The sequence below is a fragment of the Gracilinanus agilis genome, chromosome 2 (genome assembly GCF_016433145.1).
Source record: "Gracilinanus agilis isolate LMUSP501 chromosome 2, AgileGrace, whole genome shotgun sequence".
Lineage (NCBI taxonomy): Eukaryota > Metazoa > Chordata > Mammalia > Didelphimorphia > Didelphidae > Gracilinanus > Gracilinanus agilis.
This window is the reverse complement of record NC_058131.1, coordinates 299,125,224-299,145,781: the sequence shown is the minus strand read 5'-3', so window position 1 is coordinate 299,145,781 and position 20,558 is coordinate 299,125,224. Positions and strand designations below refer to the sequence as shown.

Sequence of the window (20,558 nt, the reverse complement as noted above, 5' to 3'; positions counted from 1 at the left end):
TCTCTCTCTCTCTCTCTCTCTCTCTCTCTCTCTCTCTCTCTCTCTCTCTCTCTCTCTCTCTCTCTCTCCTTCCTCCCTCTCCCTCTCTCTTCCTTCCTTCCCTTCCCTTTTGTCTTACTATCAACTCTAAGACAGAAGAGTGGCAAGGGCTAGGCAATTAGGGTTAAGTGATTTGCTCAGGGTCAGTTAGGAAGTGTCTTGAGGCCAAATTTGAACCCAGAACCTCCTGTATCCAGACTTTGAACTCTTATCTACTGTGCTACCTGGCTGCCTTTAAATTCTCTTTCAATCCTGTTTTTTCCCATTGCACCACCCTGTCCTTTGAGTGAGGGAATCAGTTTCATTTGTTTACAAGCAAAACTAAACATAATTTTAGGAAAAGCTTTCTAATCTAGGCCTAGAGCTTTTACAAATGCTGCTGAATTTCACTTTACATAATGTGGACATTTTTGAGGAAATTACCACTCAATTTGACTCATCCAAATTCAGTTTTCCAAGTAGGGGCTGAGGCCCACCAATACTCAAAACACTTTCAGACATACCTGACAACAGGGAACAGAAAAGTACTTTGGTGATCCAGCTGCCAGGTTCTCTCCTGGGATATAAAACCCTCAGGACCAATCTTGGAATATAGCTAATATGGATGATGATTGTCCAGAAGTGCTCCCGTTATCTGAATCTGCATTACATATTTTCATCATGTTAGAACCAGTCATTGTATTTTCTAGAATTATAGCTTCGAATAATGTGAATGTGAATCCTTATTATATATGGCCACGTCTCATTATTGGGGCTAATCAGAACTTAACTGAACTCGTAGTCAGTTCTGCATTCTGCATTTTAAGAAAAATGCTGATAAGCTGAAAGTGTTCAGAGGAAGGCAGTTGGGATGGCGAAGACTCTCAAGTACACAGTACATGAAGATCTATGGAAAGAACTGTAGCAATTTGACCTGGAAAAGGCTTGAGTTATTAGGGGAAGATAAGGTAACCATTTTTAAATAAGAAGAAAGAGGAATTAGATTTGTTTCTGTTTGGTCCCTAGCAAGGAACAACAGGTAGAAGTTGCAAAAAGGCCAATTTAGCCTTAATGTAAGGAAAACATTTCTATCAATTAGAAGTTTGCAAAAATGGTGACCCCAGGCAAGTCACTTGATCCCATTTACCTAGTTTGTGCCTTTCTGTCTTAGAGTTGTATCTAAGAAAGGGTTTAAAAAGAAATGTATTCTGTGTCTGTGCAGGGAGTTACCATACCAGTAAAAAAGTACAGTGCTATTTTATCTGCTGATGAGAAACAGTGCTGTATATTTCATGCAGATAAATCAAGTGCTTTGTAGGATTTCGAATACCAGCCCCTCATGGCAGAAAATGTTTTAGTATTACCTGTTGCAGAACTGGAAGGGACTTCCAAGGCCTGATTTATTCATCCAAATCATACCTAAATAAGAATGTCTAACCATATACTTCACAAGTTTTTACCCAGCCTTTGCATGAAGACCTTCAGTGCTGACTTAGTAGGTGGGACTAATGTGTTGCTGTGGCTCAAAAAATTCATGCCCTTGCGGCCCAGTCTTGTATTAGGCCTCTCCAGATTTGCTGGAGAGCATGTGTTGGGAGTATGCATACCTTGTTGGCACAGACCAGGATGAGTTTGTGTTTAAAAATGCCATGGCCTCAAATAACCTGGGATCTCTTCCAGAAGCACATGAATAGAGGTGCTTGACATGCGTCATCAAGCAAAATCTATTCAGGAAGAAAATAGAGGTTTAGAAGTAAATTTTCCCAAAACGGTCAGTTTGCAGGCTTGGCCACCGATAACATGTTTTTTCTTTACTTTCAGTTAGAGTACTCCACTCAGATATCCAAGTTTTTTAGATTTAAGCTGCTAAAAGAAATGCAATCTGTTTGGAGGTGTCAGTGTTTATGTTTTACAATAAACAAATTAAAACAACCACCACCACCACCTGGCCTTTTCTATGACCCAAGAATATCTATTAAAATATCTGGCATAGTGAAAGAACTTGTCAAATTGACTAATGGGGAATAGTTTAAAGTTATTTAGTTTCCATGTTGGAAACTGTTTTCTAAGAGAAATGGGAGATCATCAGTATGAATTTTTGTATGTTCAGAATAATGCTACATATTATATTTTTAGAAGATACATGTAAATAACTGGGACTCACACTGTCGATGGATCTTTAACATCTGTTTAAAAGCAAAATTGTTTCATTTTCATAAATACTTTAACAAGAATATTTCTAAATTACAGTAATGTTTCATAAGATAAATTTGACGTATTTTGTACTATACTGTACTGTATTTAAGGTCAGTTATGAATTTTTGTTTATAAGGAGTATTTCGGTCAAAATTCTTGCTCTAAAGTAGGAATTCTTCAATGTTTAATCCCTCAAATTATCTTTTTGGTTGTTTCCTAGAATGAAATTTAAAGACTGTGGCAAAAATTATATATAAACCACTTTGTTTAAAGATTCAAAACCTGATAGTTTTAAGAATTGCCCTTAACACAAGGATCAAGTTTCAGTTAAAACAGGTAATGTGCTTTTTTTTTTTAAAAAGGGAAAGCTGTTGCTTGATTTTAAAAAACAAACAAAATTTTGTTTTTTGACAAAATACTCTTGGCAAACCACAAAATATTATGACTTTCTAAAACTTCCTTGCTAGGTTATTAAGTAAAATGTCTAAAATGCGTTATTAGGGGCTTTGATGGAATCTTATGCTTACTTGGTAGGGATCATAAAAGGATTGTCTGGCCCAGCCTCTGATTTTAGAGATGAGGAAATAAAGAAGTGGAGTGACTTCCTCCAGGTCACAAGTGCTACAGTGAAAAGAAGGCTAGACTTGGGAGTTAGGAAGACCCAAGTTCAAATCCAGCTTAAACACTTATTAGCTATATGGTGGACAAGGTCACCTAATCTCTCTGAGCCTCAGTTTTCTTATCTGTAAAATGTAGATAATAATAGCACTTATATCCCAGGGTGTTTGTGAGGGACAAATTAGATAGTACATGTTTGCTTTGAAAACTTTAAATAGTTTTATACATATTATTATTATCATCATGCAGGTAATAATAATAACTAGCATTTATATAGCACCTGCTGGGAGGTTGGTATTATTTCTTTTTTTACAGGGAGGAAATTGAGGCAAATAGAGGTTAAATGACTTGCCCATTGTTATGTAGCTAGGGTCTGTGGCAGGATTTGAATTCAGTTTCTCTGACTCCACATCCAGTACTTTTTTCCAGTTCATCCTGATGATTTTAAATTTTGCTGGGTCTTCAGCACCTTCCTTTAGCCAAGAAGCTTCAAAAGTTGAGAACTGAATGGTGCCTGAATTCTATGTTAGGAACTCACCATGATCTTTACCCAACTCAAGTGAGAAGAACTGGTAAGACAGAACATTTCTGATTTGAATGGGCCGATTGGTGGTGGCTTGTATCCAATTATGTCCTCTTCGAGTAAATTCTCTGAACTTTTCCCCCTCAGATTATTTGCTCTGATGGATCTCTGATTTCCTTGGTGTGGGTGCTCTATCTCTCAATGCTAACAGTAATCCTTCCAGACCTTCTTAGAGATTCTTGTGTACAATCTTTCCATAAAATCCTCCACAAAAGGCCTTATTTAGGGTCCTTCTGTTCTGAAAGGTAACTTTCTTTTTCCTACAGCCTAATTGTTTTTCATAGTATTTAAGTCAGTATTGTTACAACAAATGCTCTATTTTTTCTAAAGTCCACAAGTATGTTGGTACAGTGAGAAAGACAATTACAACGAAATGAGTCCTTGCAAAGGGCCCTTATTATCCTCGGAACTACTACTATAATTTTACTTGCTTTTTAGGGATAGGTTGTAGGCCCTGAAACTGATTTTTCTTAGTTTTTTCCTAAATTCATTACATTTAATCAAAGCTTCAGAGAAATTCCACTAAATGTTCAAATGTAGTAATGTAATGAACCACCACATGCCTATGGTCTCTGCTTTACCAAAATAGCTGAATTCTATTGTAGTTGACCTTTGTATTTCAGATAAAAATAGATCAGTATCTGGTTCAGTTCAGTGTAATTAAGTCTGGCATGGCAGATATGACCTTTAAGACACTTTAAAAAAGTAGAAATGTCTACTTTATGACTTGTTCAAGGATGTATTTCCTGCTGTTATCTACTTTATTGACCCGCTCCCCCCCGCAACTGCTATTGTTCCAGGGTCAAGGAATACCTGAAACAGTAATTATACATATGAAAAATATCTTGTTGCTATAAAACGTCCAGAAGAGCCCTTTGGGGGGGGGGAGTTGGGGTCGGGGGTGAGAGCAGCCTGTCGTTCCACCACTAATGTGGGTGAAAGCAGGGATGGTTCATTGGAAACCTATTCAAAGCTGATAGATCACGTTCATGTACAATGTGCCTAGACTGCTAGGAACACAGGAAACATGTTACTGAAGATTTATTTAAGGGGGAAAAGTATGCTCTCGAGAGGAAGTGTGAAATAGCGACAGAATGACCTGGCTCAAGTTTTCCCTGTGTGACTCCAACAAGTTACTTAACCACTCACTGCTTCTAGGTCATCCTCTAAGACTGACATTGTGGAGCAGCTGCTGATCTGCATTGGTAAAAGGGATTCCTTATGTATGACCTCTCTCTCCCTCCCCGCTGCGTCCCCAAGTTCTCTATATATTACGAGACTGGAAAAACCTCAATTTAAAAGATTCAGTTAAGAAAGGGGCCCTAGTGCTATTCAGAAACATAGACCCAATTCTGCTATGAGGCATCATATCAGATCAACTTCCTCTGTCTCCTGGGATAATAATAATAGCTCCATGCTAGGCACTATGCTAAGGGCTTTATAATTATTATTTCATTTGATCCTCACAACACCCCTGGGAGGTAGGTGCTATTATGACCTCCATTTTACAGAGGAGGAAACTGAGGCAGCCAGGTTATTTGACTGAGGTCTAATCTGAAATTGGGGTCGTTATGACTTGAAGCCCTGTGTTCTATCTACTGAGCCACCAGCTGCCATAGGGCAGTATTCTTTTAGCAACAATGATCAGGTCTTTTTTTCTCACTGCTTCATACTTTTGGTCAGGATCTAATTTGGTCCAATTTCCCTAAAAGAAATGGGGGCCATGGCAAATATGAATAGCCCAATTATTGCAATTAATTTTGTAATTCTGGAGTAACCTGGTTTTTAAAACTAGCTGTCTCATCAAAGGCATCTGTTAAATACATATGTTTGTTTCTGATGCTAAATTGCTTTATTTTTAATACCATGAGTTTGGTGAGATTTGTGGTACTGAAAGCTTCACATTCAACCCCAGAGATATCTTGGTTCTCGTATCCAAAAAACTCCCCAGAAACACACATTTAAGATAAGGTGCTAGGTTGTTACTAAAATTATTAATGACATACCTGGTAATTCAAAGTTCAGATTTATTATTTTAATACATGTTCTATCTTTGGAACACTAAAATTGATCATTCCAAAGTTTAACTCATTAAAAACACAATTTACAAATATTTAATGTGCCCTGAAAAAGTTCCAAGTTAAGAATGAAAAAAATATATACACTATATATAATCAAATACCACTGTTATAACTTTAAATTCCATCAGATCCTCCACATTCAGTGGTGCTGATTTTTTTTGGTTCTTCAAGATCTGAAAGAAAAAGATATGTGGACTTTCATTTTTATTCTGAATTTTCCTTCAAATAGAAAAGGTATATTATATATATTATATAATAAGGTATATTTTTTATATATATATCTCAGACCATAATAACTGCTAAGAGCTGTTCTTAGCAACTTGGGTGATGTAGAAAAAATGTAAAATTCTTCATTAGGCTTTAAAAAGGTGGAAGGACACCACAGATTTAAAATCCTACCTCTGCAAAGATACGTTTATATAACTTCATTACAAAAAACAAGAAAGTCAAAACTAGTTTATATCTAACACTTTAAGTCTACAGGACTTTCAAGTGTTCAAAACTTCACAGAATTATGTATTGGCAGCAAATGGAAGAGGACTGATAAAAGTTCACTGGACATGTAAGACAGAGATGAGTAAAAATACTGATAAGTCATGTAACCTTTTCTCAGATCAGGGGGAAAAAACTGGAACTCACCTTCTGTTAAATCTATGAAGCTATTGTCTATGACAGGAGAAGGAATGGAAATCCCCATTGCTTTCCGGATTCCATACATGCTTACTATGTCACCTGGGGTTACTTGCTGTGCAAGTTCTTTCAGATTGTTGGTCACCTGTTCAGCTAGGGAAAAGAGTATTGAAATTAAATGAAATAGAGTTTGTGATACTAAACATTGTTTCATAAGATAATTTCATTCAAGTCCAAAAGAACACAAATTGTACCTGCTTTTGTTGTGGCACTAAGCACTCATGAAACAATTTGTCACACTATATGAAAAGTTCTTCAATTCTAACAAACCCAAAACTCTAATGCTGCCACATTTTTACTAACGTTATCAACATACCCAAATGCATTTCTCTGTAAGATGGTCCCAAAAGGCAAATCATATTAGGAGGAGGTCTGGTACTCAGACGTTCATTCTGAGCCTCCTGAAGTTCTCTGAGTAATTTAGTGGTTTCATCAAGTTTTCTCTGGAATACTTCAGCCTCTGCTTGTGAGAAAAAAACATGTTGAAAAAACAAGGGCCGGCAAGGAACATTCACCCAACATTTGACACTGTGCAGGACTCTAATGTAACCTTGTCATTGAGTGCAAAAAGTTTATACGTTACCTTTCTCGTAGGAAGAACACAAATTAGCTCAGCCTTCTTTATTCCTTGCCCAGGATTAACTATTACTTACTCAGAGTTAAATGCAGTAGTTCCTAACTTTTGAATATGGGGAACAATTATCAGCAAAAAACTCAGACCCTCTCTTTTCCCTGCCCACCCACATGTATAATAGCTGCATTTATTCTGAACAACGCTGGAGCTAAATAAAATTTAAAATGACAGTGTTTGGTATTTATGTCAAGTTGTAGACCTCTTGAGAGAGCTCCACATTCTCTTCTGAGGGGCCTGCAGAAGCACAAAGGTTGGAAATCACTGCTTCCATGAGACATTAAATCTTGACATGGTATCAGGGTTCTTTGGTTAATTTCACCGCTCCTATCAGGAAACTCACCTTCAGAATCAAAAATCTCAATCTGGGCTCCAAAGTTTGTTACTGCCTTTAGTGCTGTAAGTCTGTCCTTATTAGTACTAGAGTCCAAAGAACCAGCTGAGTCTGTTTCTGTAACCTGTCAAAAACCAAAACAAAACAAAAACAAAAACAAAAAACCCTCCTCCAATTGTTTAAGCCTGTTAAGCTGGATAATTGGAAACTGAAGATGAATAAGATGGCTTGTGGATGAACTTTGCCTAGACACATATTTCTGCTCAGTAGTCATAACTTTTGAGTCTGGAAAAATGATTTCATAAGCATCCTTTCAAAATGTTAAGCTCAAACCCGAGCAAAAATAAGTGCATAAATCTTTTCATCTACAGGATGTACAATGTGCCTCATTTCTTAACGTAATCTACTCTAGAGCAGGAGTAGCTCATGCCATTTTGTTTTGACTTGTAATACTGTTTTTTAAAACCCTTAAAATTTTCTGTCTTGGTAACAACTAAGACAGAAAGGCAAGGGCTAGGCAAATGAGATCAAGTAACTTGCCCAGAGTTACACAGCTAGGAAGTGCCTGAGGCCAGATTTGAACCCCGATCCTCCTGACTCTAGGTCTGGCACCCTATCCATTGTGCTGCCTAGCTGCCCCAATTTATAATTTTTAATATAAAAACAGGAGGATTTTCTAGCTCATCCTATTAGACAGTGTTAAAATACATTTTTCTTTGCTAGCAGTCTATCCCATGATAATGCTTGAATTTTTAAGAGTAGATAGTTAATATAAGAGAGTTTCTACCTCCTGAAGGCAAGACATCAGGATTGACTGGGAGAATGAAATCAATTCTAAAACACTGAGATTTTAGTTTTAGAATCAAAACACTTAAAATTCTCCTTTTTAGGAAGAGATCAACCTAGAAAATGTGCTCAAGTTTCTAGAACAGTAGTCATTTAAAATACAATGTTACCAACTAAGTCTTTTAGAGGATTTTTTTGTCCAGATAAATATATTTTTAAAAATTATATACAGTCACCTCCATGTCTTTTGCACTGTCAAGACTACCATTCTGGGTTTCACCTTCAGGTACTGGCTGTAAGGAAAAGAAAATAAGAACTTCTATTACTACATCAATTGAAAAGGGAAACTAGTAAAACAGGAACACGTGTATGTTCTATAAAATTAAGAGACATTAGACATATAGCAAAAGATAAGCTGCAAAACACTGTAGTAAGAAATTTTTTAATGATGCTTTGAATTACAGGTTAAATGAACCAGATCCTTAGTAAACTGCCAGGTAATTGTCACTTTTAAGGATTCTCATAGATGAATGCACTTAACTAATGATTTCAGGATAGACTGCTATGCCTAACAGAAAACAAAAAAGCCCTCACACTCAAAAACTGTTTTGTTGTTAGTTTGATAAACCAATGACAATGGAGGGAAGAGAATCTTAGGATCTGTTCTATTAGCAGATTTGATGGGTTCACTTGCCTTAAGCTTACCACAAAGGAGGAATTTTATCTTCTTGAGACTTTTTCAGAACATAGTCTGGGGAAAGGGAACCTAATATGGGGTTGTATTAAAACAAAAGAAATGATAGTAACACTTTTCTTTTTGGAAGGATTCTTAAAAATATTGAGATGCATACAGAAAGTAGGCCAAAAAGAAAGACAGTTTTGCAAGTTACATGTTCAAATGCTCCTTTTCTGTTCCACTTTATATATTTCAAAATTCTCATTTTATTTGATCTTAAGTTCAGAAGAAAAAAAAGAAAGTGGACTGCAAAGTGTACCTTTGTTATCTGCCATATTTAAAAGCCAAATGATATTTATATAAACCTTCCATTTGAAATTATATTAAATCTCTATTCATTCAAGTTCATTGGAGAGGAAATATGCCTTTCTGGAATGATGAAAAATTTAGCAGAACTATCATTTAAGTTGGGTAGTTAAAGTGGTTGGTTTACCAGAACTTCTGAACAGATGGATGCCTGAACATAGCAACTGGTTGGCCGTTAATATGCTGATGCTCCAAGCAGCAGGGTTGAAGTTAGTCCCCAAAGAACAACAGCAAAAACCAGTAATGTATAGACAGAGGAAGTTTGTGAACATCACCTACTATTAATGTTGCACATACAGCCTCTGACAGTGTTCTTGGCATTCACTTCATCTTTCTATGGCCTCTTGAGACATAAGAGAAATTGGAGAGGCAGTAGTGAAAACTTCACTAGTAAAAGCAACACAAATTTTGTGAAAACCCCACCCCCAACAACTCTTTCCTATCTCATTAGTCACTGTTTTTGTTTAGCTGTTTTTTCTAAAGGCGTGTCTGCTTCTTCATGACCCGAGTTGGGGTTTTCTTGGCAACGATACTGGAGTAGTTTACCATTTCCTAATCCAGAAGAAGAAACTGAGGCAAATGCTGATGAGTCTTCCCAACTTTAGGCCAGGCACTCTATCCCATCTAGCTGTCCCTATTAGTAAATGAAGCCAAATGAAACAATTCCATCTCTTGGTTTGGGACTGGGAGACAGATTAAGTTCCTCTCTAAATGAAAGAACTGTGTTTGTCTGATACAGGAAAAAGTAGGCACTACATAATTATAATCAGTTTAATTTCAACCAAGTTAGTATGCAAACATTTCACAACCTTATGTTCCTAAGGATAAGAAAAACTAATGTAGATAGAAACTCAAGTTCAATTCTTCAAAAGTCTTTAGGCCAGAAATCCTAGCAGCTGAGTTATTAGTTTCCGTTCATTGTTCTCCACCCATGACCTCCACCTTCCCTGGGTGGGGCTGTTTTTTTAAGATGAAGAAAATTTGGTTTTGATATCGGTTAATACCATAGTTTCATAACACTAAGTGACTGATGCTTGGAAACCATGATGAATTGTCCTGTCTTAATTTATTATAGTTCTTACCGTCTCAAGCTCTCTGAGGGTTCGAGAATGTCCTCCTTTTGTTAAAACATCCAATAAACTATCTGCCATAACATACGGATAATCTTGTGATGTGGCCAAAAACTCATGGATACTAGAAAAGAATTTTAAAAATAACTTTTACATAAATTATCTCTATAGACTTAATCTTGTTTACGATGGCTAATTATACAAAAATTACAGTAAACTAAGAGGCAATTGTTCTAATATCTGACATTTTGTTCAGTAAGATTAGAATTTTCATATTTTCTATTGATTTCTTCACTACTATATGATGAGGGAGACAAATATTTTAGAATTTGATGAAAACACTTGCTGAAATGCTAAAGGGAATGATATGGAAGATTTATACTATCTGCAGGTGAGACATAATTATATAATTTCTATTATTACACATAATATAATATAATATGACATATGTATATATAAAATCATAAAATTTCTCAAATGCCTACTATGTGCCAGATTCTGGAGAGAGAAAACAACATCTAAAACCCCTAGCTTCAAGGAGCTTACATTCTATTTGGGGAAAGTAGAGAGAAAACTATAGGTAGACAGTAGAGTGCTTTATAGGTCAGATTAGAAAGCCTCTATTTTATCCCAGAAGCAAAAGCCTTGAATCTTTAAGCAGAGAAGCGATATGACTAGACCATTGATTCTAGAAAATTATTTTGGTGACTATGTCTAGGCTGGATTGGAGAGATGCTAGTAAAAGAAGAGAGTTCAGTGAAGAAGTTATTACAATAGTCCAGCAATAGGTTATAAACACATGAATTAGAGTGGTGGTTGTGTTGAAAAGACTTGAGAGACCCTGAGTTCTAATCAATAAGACTTGGTAATTTTCACTGAGAAGCTGAGGGAAAAGGAAGAGTTAAAGATGATCCTGAGATTTTGAAAAAGGGCATGCTAGCAGATGATAGCACCTTTCAGAGAACTAGGGGAGTCTGAAACACTGGCAAGTGGAGAGAGAAAGATCATCAGTTCTGTTTGGGACATGTAGAACCAGTCAGAGACAAGACATCTAGGTTAAAATGTTCAGTAGCTGATTTGGAACTTGAGTTCTGGAGGGATAATCAGGCAATATGTTATGCATTTTACAAAGAATTTATGGTTGCTGATGAGATCACCAGTGTGTAAATAGAGAAAAAAAGGAGGTAGGTTGGGACAAATACTTGGATGACATCCATAATTAGGGGATAGACAGTGCATGACAATCCAGCAAAGGAGTTGGGAATGGCTGGATAGGTAGGTGAACCAGGAGACATGCTGTCATGGAACACACTAAGGAGGAAATATCAAGGAGAAAGAGTGGGAGCTGGATAATGGCATCAAAAACTGCAAAAATTTGATGTAGAATGAGGAGAAAAGGTAATTAAACCTGGCAGTTAAGAGATAATTGGTAACCTTTGAGAGAGAAGTTTCAATCTAGTGTTGAGGTTACAACCCAGATTTCAAATGAGAAGTAAGGAATGTAAAGATGTTGAATGTAGCTAATTGCATAAGGAGAAAGATACAGGATGATAGCTTGAAGTAATGGCAAGATCAAGTATAGGGAACACTTTGTTATTGTAGGTGGTGAGGAAGGAGCCAGGATCAAAGGAAAGATTAAAGATGAGAGGGGGAAAAGCAGAAAGAAAAGGGTCCTGGAGGAAACTAAAGGGAATGGGATCAAGGTTACAAGTTGAGGGCTTAGCCTTGACAAGGCCACCTCTTCTTCAAAGATTGGAGCAAAGGAGGAGAAGATAGATGACAATGTACGATGACAATGTACGATGACGTTATCCTACAGGTCCATAGACTAAGATTGTTTTTAAAACAATTTTAGGGAAAGTTATTGCCAGTGATCTGGACCAGGAAAGCAGATCTCCCAGAGAAAATACTGTGATGACCATCATGATTGCAGATGAACTAAAAAGATGAGAGCAGTAGAGGATGTCCCCAGAAATCAGAAACTATACCATAAGACTCTAAGTGAGCCTTTGGATATAATGAACTGAACTGTGGGGGTTGGGCCCTCTATCTGTTCTTCCCATGAGCCAATATTATATTTTGATTGTAAAACCCTTGTGCCAGAAAAGGAGAATGTCCCATAATGGCTCCCTGTCAACGTGTCTATCAATCATTTTTAACATGTTAAGAAACACCCAAATATAGTTAGACTTTCCAAAAAAATATATAATATCTTTAGACCCTTATGTATCCTGGTGAGACAATCCTGAAATGTATAGATATTATATATGGAATGATTCACTGGGGAGACTAACACATCTCCCAATGAATCAGAGGGAGTATTGTGAAAATTTAACAGTAGCCTGGACCCCTTTTATTTCTCTAGTTACTTTAAGATCAGCCTTGGATTTTATAGGGAAAGTTTCAAATTGAGTTTGAAAACCCATTCTCTAAGCTCCACTTCGATTGAATTAAGAACAAAAGTTGATGTTTATAAGTCCACAAATTACTTAAGATAAGGGGATGAATATGCATTCTAGGGGGAAATCAGAGGCCTCCTGGCTCTCAGGTGCTAGAAAGATGCTAGCTTCTTATCTCACTTGACTCCTGGCATTTGGAAGATCCTCTGATCAGATTGAGGTCAGTTTGCCAAATCAGAGGGACTCAGAAAAGTGATGTTACTGAAAGTATAAGTTTGGGTCTGGAAGGGAAGTTGGGCTCTTTGGCTAAGATTTTTGGAGCAAGATAGTGTTCTTGAGAATAGCTCTGGAGTCAGGTGGAGGTCTGGTAAGGGAATGGCTAGCCACATGTGGTGAAAGGTTTTTTCTTTTTCTGACCTCTTTTAATTTATTTAATAAATAATTGTAACTTAAGATATATCCTCCACAGAATTTTAACCTTCACAGTAGAAGAGTAATTTTGAAGTAGGGAGTAGGGCAGCTGAGGACCTACCTGGAATTAGAGAAAATGAATTGATAGTGAACTTAAATGGCACATTAGTATACATCTTCTCTGGTGGTATTCAGAAGTACTAGAGTTGGAATAGAGAAGATGAAGAATGGAAGTGATTCAGGGTCATGATTAGAAAAGCATGTGGAGGGACAAGGGTCAGAGGAATCAGAGGTGGAAGACAGGACACAGTGAAAGAAGGTGAGGAGAGACTAGAGGTGTCAGTAAAGACAAAGAACAGGTCTGAGAGGAATGAGACAGAGGGAAACCTATAAAGACAGGAGACTATGATCCAAGAGGGAGGAATGTGAAGGTCAGAATTATGGAGATTGCATTGCTTTGGGTTATAGTGAAACATGAAGTATCATTATTACTATGTATATGTGAGGTTGAGAGGAGATGTAGGTCATGATAGTTAAGATTGATGAGCTGGAGTCCAGGGTACTCTAGGTGACTGCAACATGTATATTTAAGTCCCTGAAGATGAGGGCAGGGGTTGAGAAGGACAGGAAGACTTTGAACCAGGTTATGAACTTGTGGAAGGAGTTAACATTCTGGAGGTGGGTAGATTACAATAACAAGATTCTAGATCAGGTGATGGAGATGAAGTAAACAACAAAAGAAGAGGTTGCTGAGTGATAACTATAGAAGGATTGAGATAGAAGTGACAGTAGAAAGGAATATAATGATGTTTCCTTCTGGTCTAGTATATAGTGGAACAAGGAGTTATAAAAGAGTGGGGCTTCCTGTTAGTATAAACTCCTATGGCTGCTTCTTGGTTCTGACCAATTATGTCTTCTGTGCTTAAAAAAAAAAAAAATACCCAGTCCCTTTTCAAATCCTACAATCTGCAGCTTCTGACCAGGGTTTCTTTTCCTCACCCAGAAACAAACTATTTTACCCATATCCTTTTGACTGTAAAGGAAGCACACAATCCTCAAAAAATTTTCTTAGGATTTTTTGGGTAGTAACAATAGGAAATAGAAAAGGGGATAAAAGGCTTAATCATAACCACACTGTGCTTATTCTTCCTACCATTAAAAAACAACTGGTTCTGGTATGGAAAGATACCTCATTGGGCCTTGGTTGTTCAAAGGACTGCTGTAATATTCCTGAATGTTTCAGAGAAAACCAAACTCATTCTGATTTAAGCATTTCATCATGGAATCTAGATTGGGACTGAGGTTAGGCCAGCTGGATGGGGGCTGGGAAAAAAATGGAGAAGTCTCTGAGGCTTACCCACCTTCCTCCTTCTCAGTCAGTTCTGCCACCTTATACTCAAAAAGTGAGAAGCCAGATGGACAGGGAAACCAGAGTGGAGGGGTGGAATGGGGAAAGGCAACAGAAATCCCAAGGACAGCATTCCATATTTAAAAAGCCTAGTTAAGTTGGGCACTGATTACATATAGATAATTTAATAACTCAAACAGAAGAATTTTAGGTACATAAAAACATATCTTACTGGCATGTAATCATTTTAGGAAAATGTAATGCCAGACTACTAATGAATTGGTGACTCACCTGAAACCACCTGAAAGATTAGAATCTTCCCCATAAGTTGTGTAGATTAAATCAGAATCATCCTTGCTGATATTTGCAAATGTAGAATCATAGTTGGGTGCATAAGAACTGTAGGGTCCATAATTCAAGTATAACACTGTTGAATAATAAAAAACACTACTACTACTTTGCTTTTTTACAACACGAACCAGCCTATTTCTATTAATCACTGCCTTGAATTAAAGATGTCTAATTGTCTTCCCCCACCAGGGAGTCACAAAGTTAAAAGTGGCATGTAAAAATCAATACCCCTAAACACAATGACATTCAATTTTTGACATTATGCATAATATATTTACATTATATTTATATTAGATAAGGTAATATGATTTTGCCAAAACAGTTAAAGATTATGATGTTCTTTCCTCACCTTCCTCCTCCTTTCAGTGCCTAAAAGGAGAATGATATAAACTATTATTCTCAGGTCTTACCTGGAGTAACTTTATTCCTTTTGTCCTCTTTGAAGCCCTGCAGTGTATTGACTCCAGACTGAAGTCTTCCAGTTGTCATTCCCAATCTTACAGGACAATAGCCAGGTTCTGAAGAAGAAATTCAAGTATGAGACAGGAAAGCAGTAGCTGTGGGAAGAACTAAATTTACTGCTGTATCTAATATCAGGGGTCTCATTCTAAACAATAGGACTCAAAAGTTGGACAAATAATGCTGCAGACCTTTTTTCAAAAAAGTTTTTGACTTAAAATTTAAAGAAATATTTTGTTTTTTTTTCTGAATTTGACAATTACACAACAAACCTGAACATTTCCAAATATAAAGAGTATTGTATATGAAACTATGAATCTCGTTTCATATAGCTTTAAAAAAAATACATGCTAAATTTAGCATGTTAATTTTAAAATGGGATTCTTAACGTTGGATAAATGATTTTTTTAAAAAAAAGTTTTGATAACTGTATTTTTTTTTAAACCCTTGTACTTTGGTGTATTGTCTCATAGGTGGAAGATTGGTAAGGGTGGGCAATGGGGGTCAAGTGACTTGCCCAGGGTCACACAGCTGGGAAGTGGCTGAGGCCGGGTTTGAACCTAGGACCTCCTGTCTCTAGGCCTGACTCTCACTCCACTGAGCTACCCAGCTGCCCTGATAACTGTATTTTAATGTAATTGACTTCCTATGCATTCAAACATTATTCTGAAAAGGGATCTATGTCACAAAAAAGTTTCTCATTTGTTCTAAAAAGATATCCTGCTTAGCTATTTCCTTCTAAACTTCCTTCTGTTCATTAAAAAAAAAAAGCTTTACTGAACACTTTTTCATCCTTTCCTTTCTTCTTTCTACCTCCCTTCTTCTTTTGTTCTCCATCTGAACAAAACAACAACAAAAAAACCTCACCAAAAATCTCTTACTTGAAGTAAGTTACTAAATTCCCACAAAACAGGTTATTGTGGACCTTTTAAAAAAGAAAGTTAGTCTGGCATAATGGAGAGAGGGCATCACCATCCTTTTAGACATCCGGGTTCACATCAATGCCATCCCTGACTCTACACTTTCCTTCACCTTTCATATCCAATCAGTTGCCAAATTTCATTGTTTCAACCTCCATGCCTTCTGCATTTGTGCTCTTCTCTCTATTGCCACTGCCACCTAAGTTCAGGGCTTCAACATCTCTCATCTGGACTACTGAGCTAGCCATCTTCTAACTGATCTCACTGCCTCAAATCTCTCCTTTCTTTAAGCCATCTTCTTGGATGGAAGCTGCCAAAGTGATTTTCTTTCAATTGCAGACGCCATCCATGTTCCTCCCTCACCCAGCTCCAATGGCTCCCCCATTGCCTTTAGAATCAAATATAAATTGTTCTGTTTGGCTTTTAAAGTTTTTCACACTAGCCCCTGCCTTGTTCTAAACTCCTTTTTGCTCCCTCTTTGTAGAGCAGCAATACTGGTTTTCTCGCTGTTACTCCACCATTTTCTAAAATTGAACAAAGCATCTACTAACCACATGCCAAGCACTGTACTAAGAGCCAGGAAATAAAAACAGGGTAAATGAAGCCATTCTCACTATACTTATGATTTCTTTAAACATATTCGATTTCTTTTCTCCTAGCCATTCCTCATGACTAGAATGTACCCACGGGGCAGCTGGGTGGCTCAGTGGATTGAGAGCCAGGCCTAGAGACTGGAGGTCCTAGGTTCAAGTCCGGCCTCGGACACTTCCAGCTGTGTGACCTTGGGCAAGTCACTTGACCCCTATCACCCACCCTTACCACTCCTGGGCTAAGGATGGTCCCTAGCCGGGATGAAAAAGGAGGAGGGTTGGGCGTGGGGCTAGCAACCCCACCCTGTAAAAACTACATCTGCTAAAGAAACTGCAACCTAAAATAGGGGCAGCTGGGCTAGCTCAGTGGATTGAGAGCCAGGCCTAGAGACGAAAGGTCCTAGGTTCAAATCCGGGCTCAGACACTTCCCAGCTGGGTGACCCTGAGCGACCCATTGCCTACTGGTTGTGGCCCTATGCTCCTAGAATGGAGTCCCAGGATAAAAAAAAAAAAAAAAAAAAGAATGTACCCACTCCCTCTTAGTTCCTTGTTTTCTTTAAAATTCAGCTTTAACAAGAGTTCCCATATGAAGCCTTGCCTGGTTCTCCAGCTACTAATGTCTTCCCCTTAAAAAACTTATCCTATACATATACTCTGAAAATTATTTCTATATATATGTCTCTTGTAATAGAATGTAAGCTCCTTGAGGGTAAGGACAATTTTCATTTTTTGTCTTTATATTCTTAGAATCTAGCACAGAGTAGGAGCTTAATAAAAGCTTGAGGTGGCTGTCAGGCAGAGCTGGGTTTAAATCCCTTCTCTGATACATGTTACAGCAGTAAAAATCAGGGGCAGCCATTAGAATGTAAACAATGATAATAATAATGGTGACAATAGCTAAACATTTATATAATGCTTTATGGTTTGCAAAGCACTTTACAAATTTTGTCTCATTTTATTCTCAAAACAACCTGAGAGGTAGATGCTATTATCATTCCCATTTTACAAATGAAGAAACTGAGACAGATAGCAGTTAGGTGATTTGCCTAGGATTACACAGCTAGTTAAATGTTGGAGGTCAGATTTTAAATCAGGTCTTTCAGACTCCAGGTCCAGCACTCTGTTCACTATGCTTCCTAGTTATCTATAACTAGATATTTAAAATTAAGTTGTGGAGTATGGGTATAAGCAGAAAAATTTGGAGTATTGAACAGGTAACCTTGGATAAAAACCTGACCTATGTGTCTACAATAACATTTCCTGACTCTTCTCTTATTTTACAGATAAGGAAACTTGGGTCTAGTCAGGTCAAGTGATTGGCCCAAGGATCACAAAGCTAGAATGGCAGAGCTGGGAAATGACTCTAGATCTCTATACTTCTTCCTGGCCCAGGTGAATTTTCTTTAAAAATAAATTTATGTGGGGCAACAGGGCAGCATAGTGGATTATGAGCCAGCCATAGAGATGGGAGGTTCTAGGTTCAAATATGGTCTCAGACACTTCCTAGCTGTGTGACCCTAGGCAAGTCACTTAACTCCCATTGCCTAGCCCTTATTGCTCTTCTGCCTTGGAACCAATACACAGTATTGATTCTAAGGCAGAAGGTAAGGTTTTTAAATAAGCAAACAAATAAATAATAAACGTGCTAGCCAAGATGGCTGTTGGAGCAGTAGATTAACAACCTGGCTCCATCATATCTCTTCTAGCAAAAATCTGAACTTCATACCAGGTTGAATAATGAACAAGAAAGCCAATGAAAAGCTAAAGGAAGCATCTTTTTCTAACCCAGCACTGAGGGCAAGAGAAAAGAAGGTGCTGGAAAAGATAGTGCAGAATCAGAATGACAAGGAAATAGGCAAAGGACATATGTAACTGGCAAAGTTCTGAGGCAGTAAGAGTGGAGCGCTCCTATGCAGAAAGGGTGGGGGCTTTAGATGCCCTAGGAATGGCACAGGAGTATGGTTACATTTAAAAGTGGGACAGGCTAGGTGCTCTGATGTCCCTAACATTGTCTTGAGATTCCAGAAAAGAATCTCAAGGTCTAAAAATCTAAAGCTAGCCTAATTCCAGCAGGTGAAGGTCATCAATGAAACTCAGGCAATCCTTGGATGAGACCAAACAGAGCCAATCATCCCAGTGAAAGGGGCAGGAATAGGGAAAGCATGGTCCTTGCACAAAGTCTCAATTGAGTAATGAAAGCTGGAGATATGAATAAAATCAAAGAAAACACTGATGGGAAATGAAAATTATTGTACTTCTAGAGATCCGAATGAAATAATAATTCTGTAAAAATTATTAACAGAGATTCTTGGAAAAAGTGGATTTTCCAAAGCACTACACAAATACCTAAGAAGCAATAAAGCAAGAGATAAAATGAAAACTCTTAAGGAAAGGAGTAGAAAGAGAATAGTTTAGAAAAAGTGGTAAACTTTGTCCGAGAAATGTATTTCTTAAAAACTAGAACTGACTAACCAGAAATGAAAGTTGCTAGGAGATAGCAACAAATAATAGAACAAAGTTAAAAGACTGGAAAAAATGGAAGAAAATGTAAGATAATTGTTATAAAAAAAACTGACTTAAGAAATTCATCAAGGAGAGATAATTTAAGAATCACTGAATTGTTTGGAAAATGATTTTTTAAAAACCCTGGACACTGTATCACAAATAAAAACTACTCAAATGTATTAGAATAAGAAGGCAAAGATAGAAAAAATCCAAAAATCACCTCTTGAAAGGAACCCAAAAAGAAAAAGTCTAAGGAATATGATAGCAAAACTCCAAAGCTCTGATATTAAAGGAGAAATATTGCAAACATCCAGAAAGAAACAGTTAAAGTACTAAGGAACACAGAACTTCTCTACTGCAGCTTCTACTGCAAATGAATAGAGATCTTAAAATACAATATTTCAAAAAGCAAAAGATATAGACTTACAGTCAAAGGTAAATTAATTTCAAAATATTCTCTGAATAGAAAGGAAAATTCAGCTTATAGTTACATCTCAATGGAAACATTTGTTAAATTCCAACCATCTATGCACAGATTTGGTTTTACTAAGTAACTTTCTGATTTGATTTCCTCAATGGACCAACAAAGGAATACTCTACTAAGAAGTCCTCATCTTGAAGGATTTTGCAGTATATTTCCCACCATAAATTGCTGAATTAATCTTTTATTATAATCCAGTCTCACAGAGCTTAAGTAGTCAATTTTCATCAGGGTAATCACCTTTTATGAGATGGCAATAAAGGTTTCGGACCCGAGCCTAAGCTGTAATAAACTTGAGGGGAGGGGCTCCATAATATTATAATAGTTTTTGTAGTGTAAAGGACATTGAACATATTTTTAAATGAATTAGAGCAGGTCCTAAAATACATATCAGACAGAAAATCTTGAGACCCCTCCCTTCTGCCCTTCCCTAAAACAAGACCACTGTACACTTTTTGATGCGTGATTTCTTTCAGGTAGATTTAGAGAAAGACTTTATTCTTAGCAATTCTTACCAGAAAGGAATCTGGAACTTAAAAAATGAATTTTTGTATTGAAAAAGGACCATCTTTTCTTTTTATTTTATACTTACTGATAATTTGCATAAAACTCATAACAAAGGTTATGTCCTGAATCATTCTCCTGAGTATTGAAAAGACTAAAATGAATTAAATTTCAACATTAAGACAGTTCTGTAACATTTCTTGTGCCAGCACTGTCACACTAGCCATATTTAGTAAAAAGGATGCCCATGGGGCATTTAGATGAACTCGTGTATTTCCTTTACCTTTCTAAAGATAACAAGGCAAGATCATTTGTTCAAAAGATATGTTTTAAAGTGACAAACACATTAAATTCCTTAAGTGATTTTCTACATATGTTTTCATTAAAACATAGAAACCAATTCAAAATACTCAATTCTAGAGCTAGAAGGGGCCTCAGAGATCATACTGTCTATTCTCAACTGGCATTTATATGGTGCTTTGAAGTTGACAGGGGGCTTTACATCTGTTATCTCATTTGATGCCCACAACAACCTGTGAG

General features: G+C 37.0%; 1 protein-coding gene across 1 annotated transcript in view; it reads right to left on the bottom strand.

Annotated features, from left to right (window-relative positions):
* Positions 1-5,425: 5,425 nt before the first annotated feature.
* The window catches only part of BRD7 (bromodomain containing 7), a 32,061-nt gene continuing 16,928 nt past the window's right edge, over positions 5,426-20,558 (bottom strand). Inside the window, exons 9-16 of the mRNA XM_044659724.1 lie at positions 14,969-15,076; positions 14,499-14,634; positions 10,062-10,173; positions 8,174-8,230; positions 7,161-7,275; positions 6,503-6,646; positions 6,136-6,279; positions 5,426-5,669 (exon numbers count right to left, since the gene is read on the bottom strand). Coding sequence (XP_044515659.1) covers positions 5,611-5,669; positions 6,136-6,279; positions 6,503-6,646; positions 7,161-7,275; positions 8,174-8,230; positions 10,062-10,173; positions 14,499-14,634; positions 14,969-15,076 — 875 coding nt within the window. The 3' untranslated portion in view covers positions 5,426-5,610. The remainder of the gene's footprint in view (positions 5,670-6,135; positions 6,280-6,502; positions 6,647-7,160; positions 7,276-8,173; positions 8,231-10,061; positions 10,174-14,498; positions 14,635-14,968; positions 15,077-20,558) is intronic.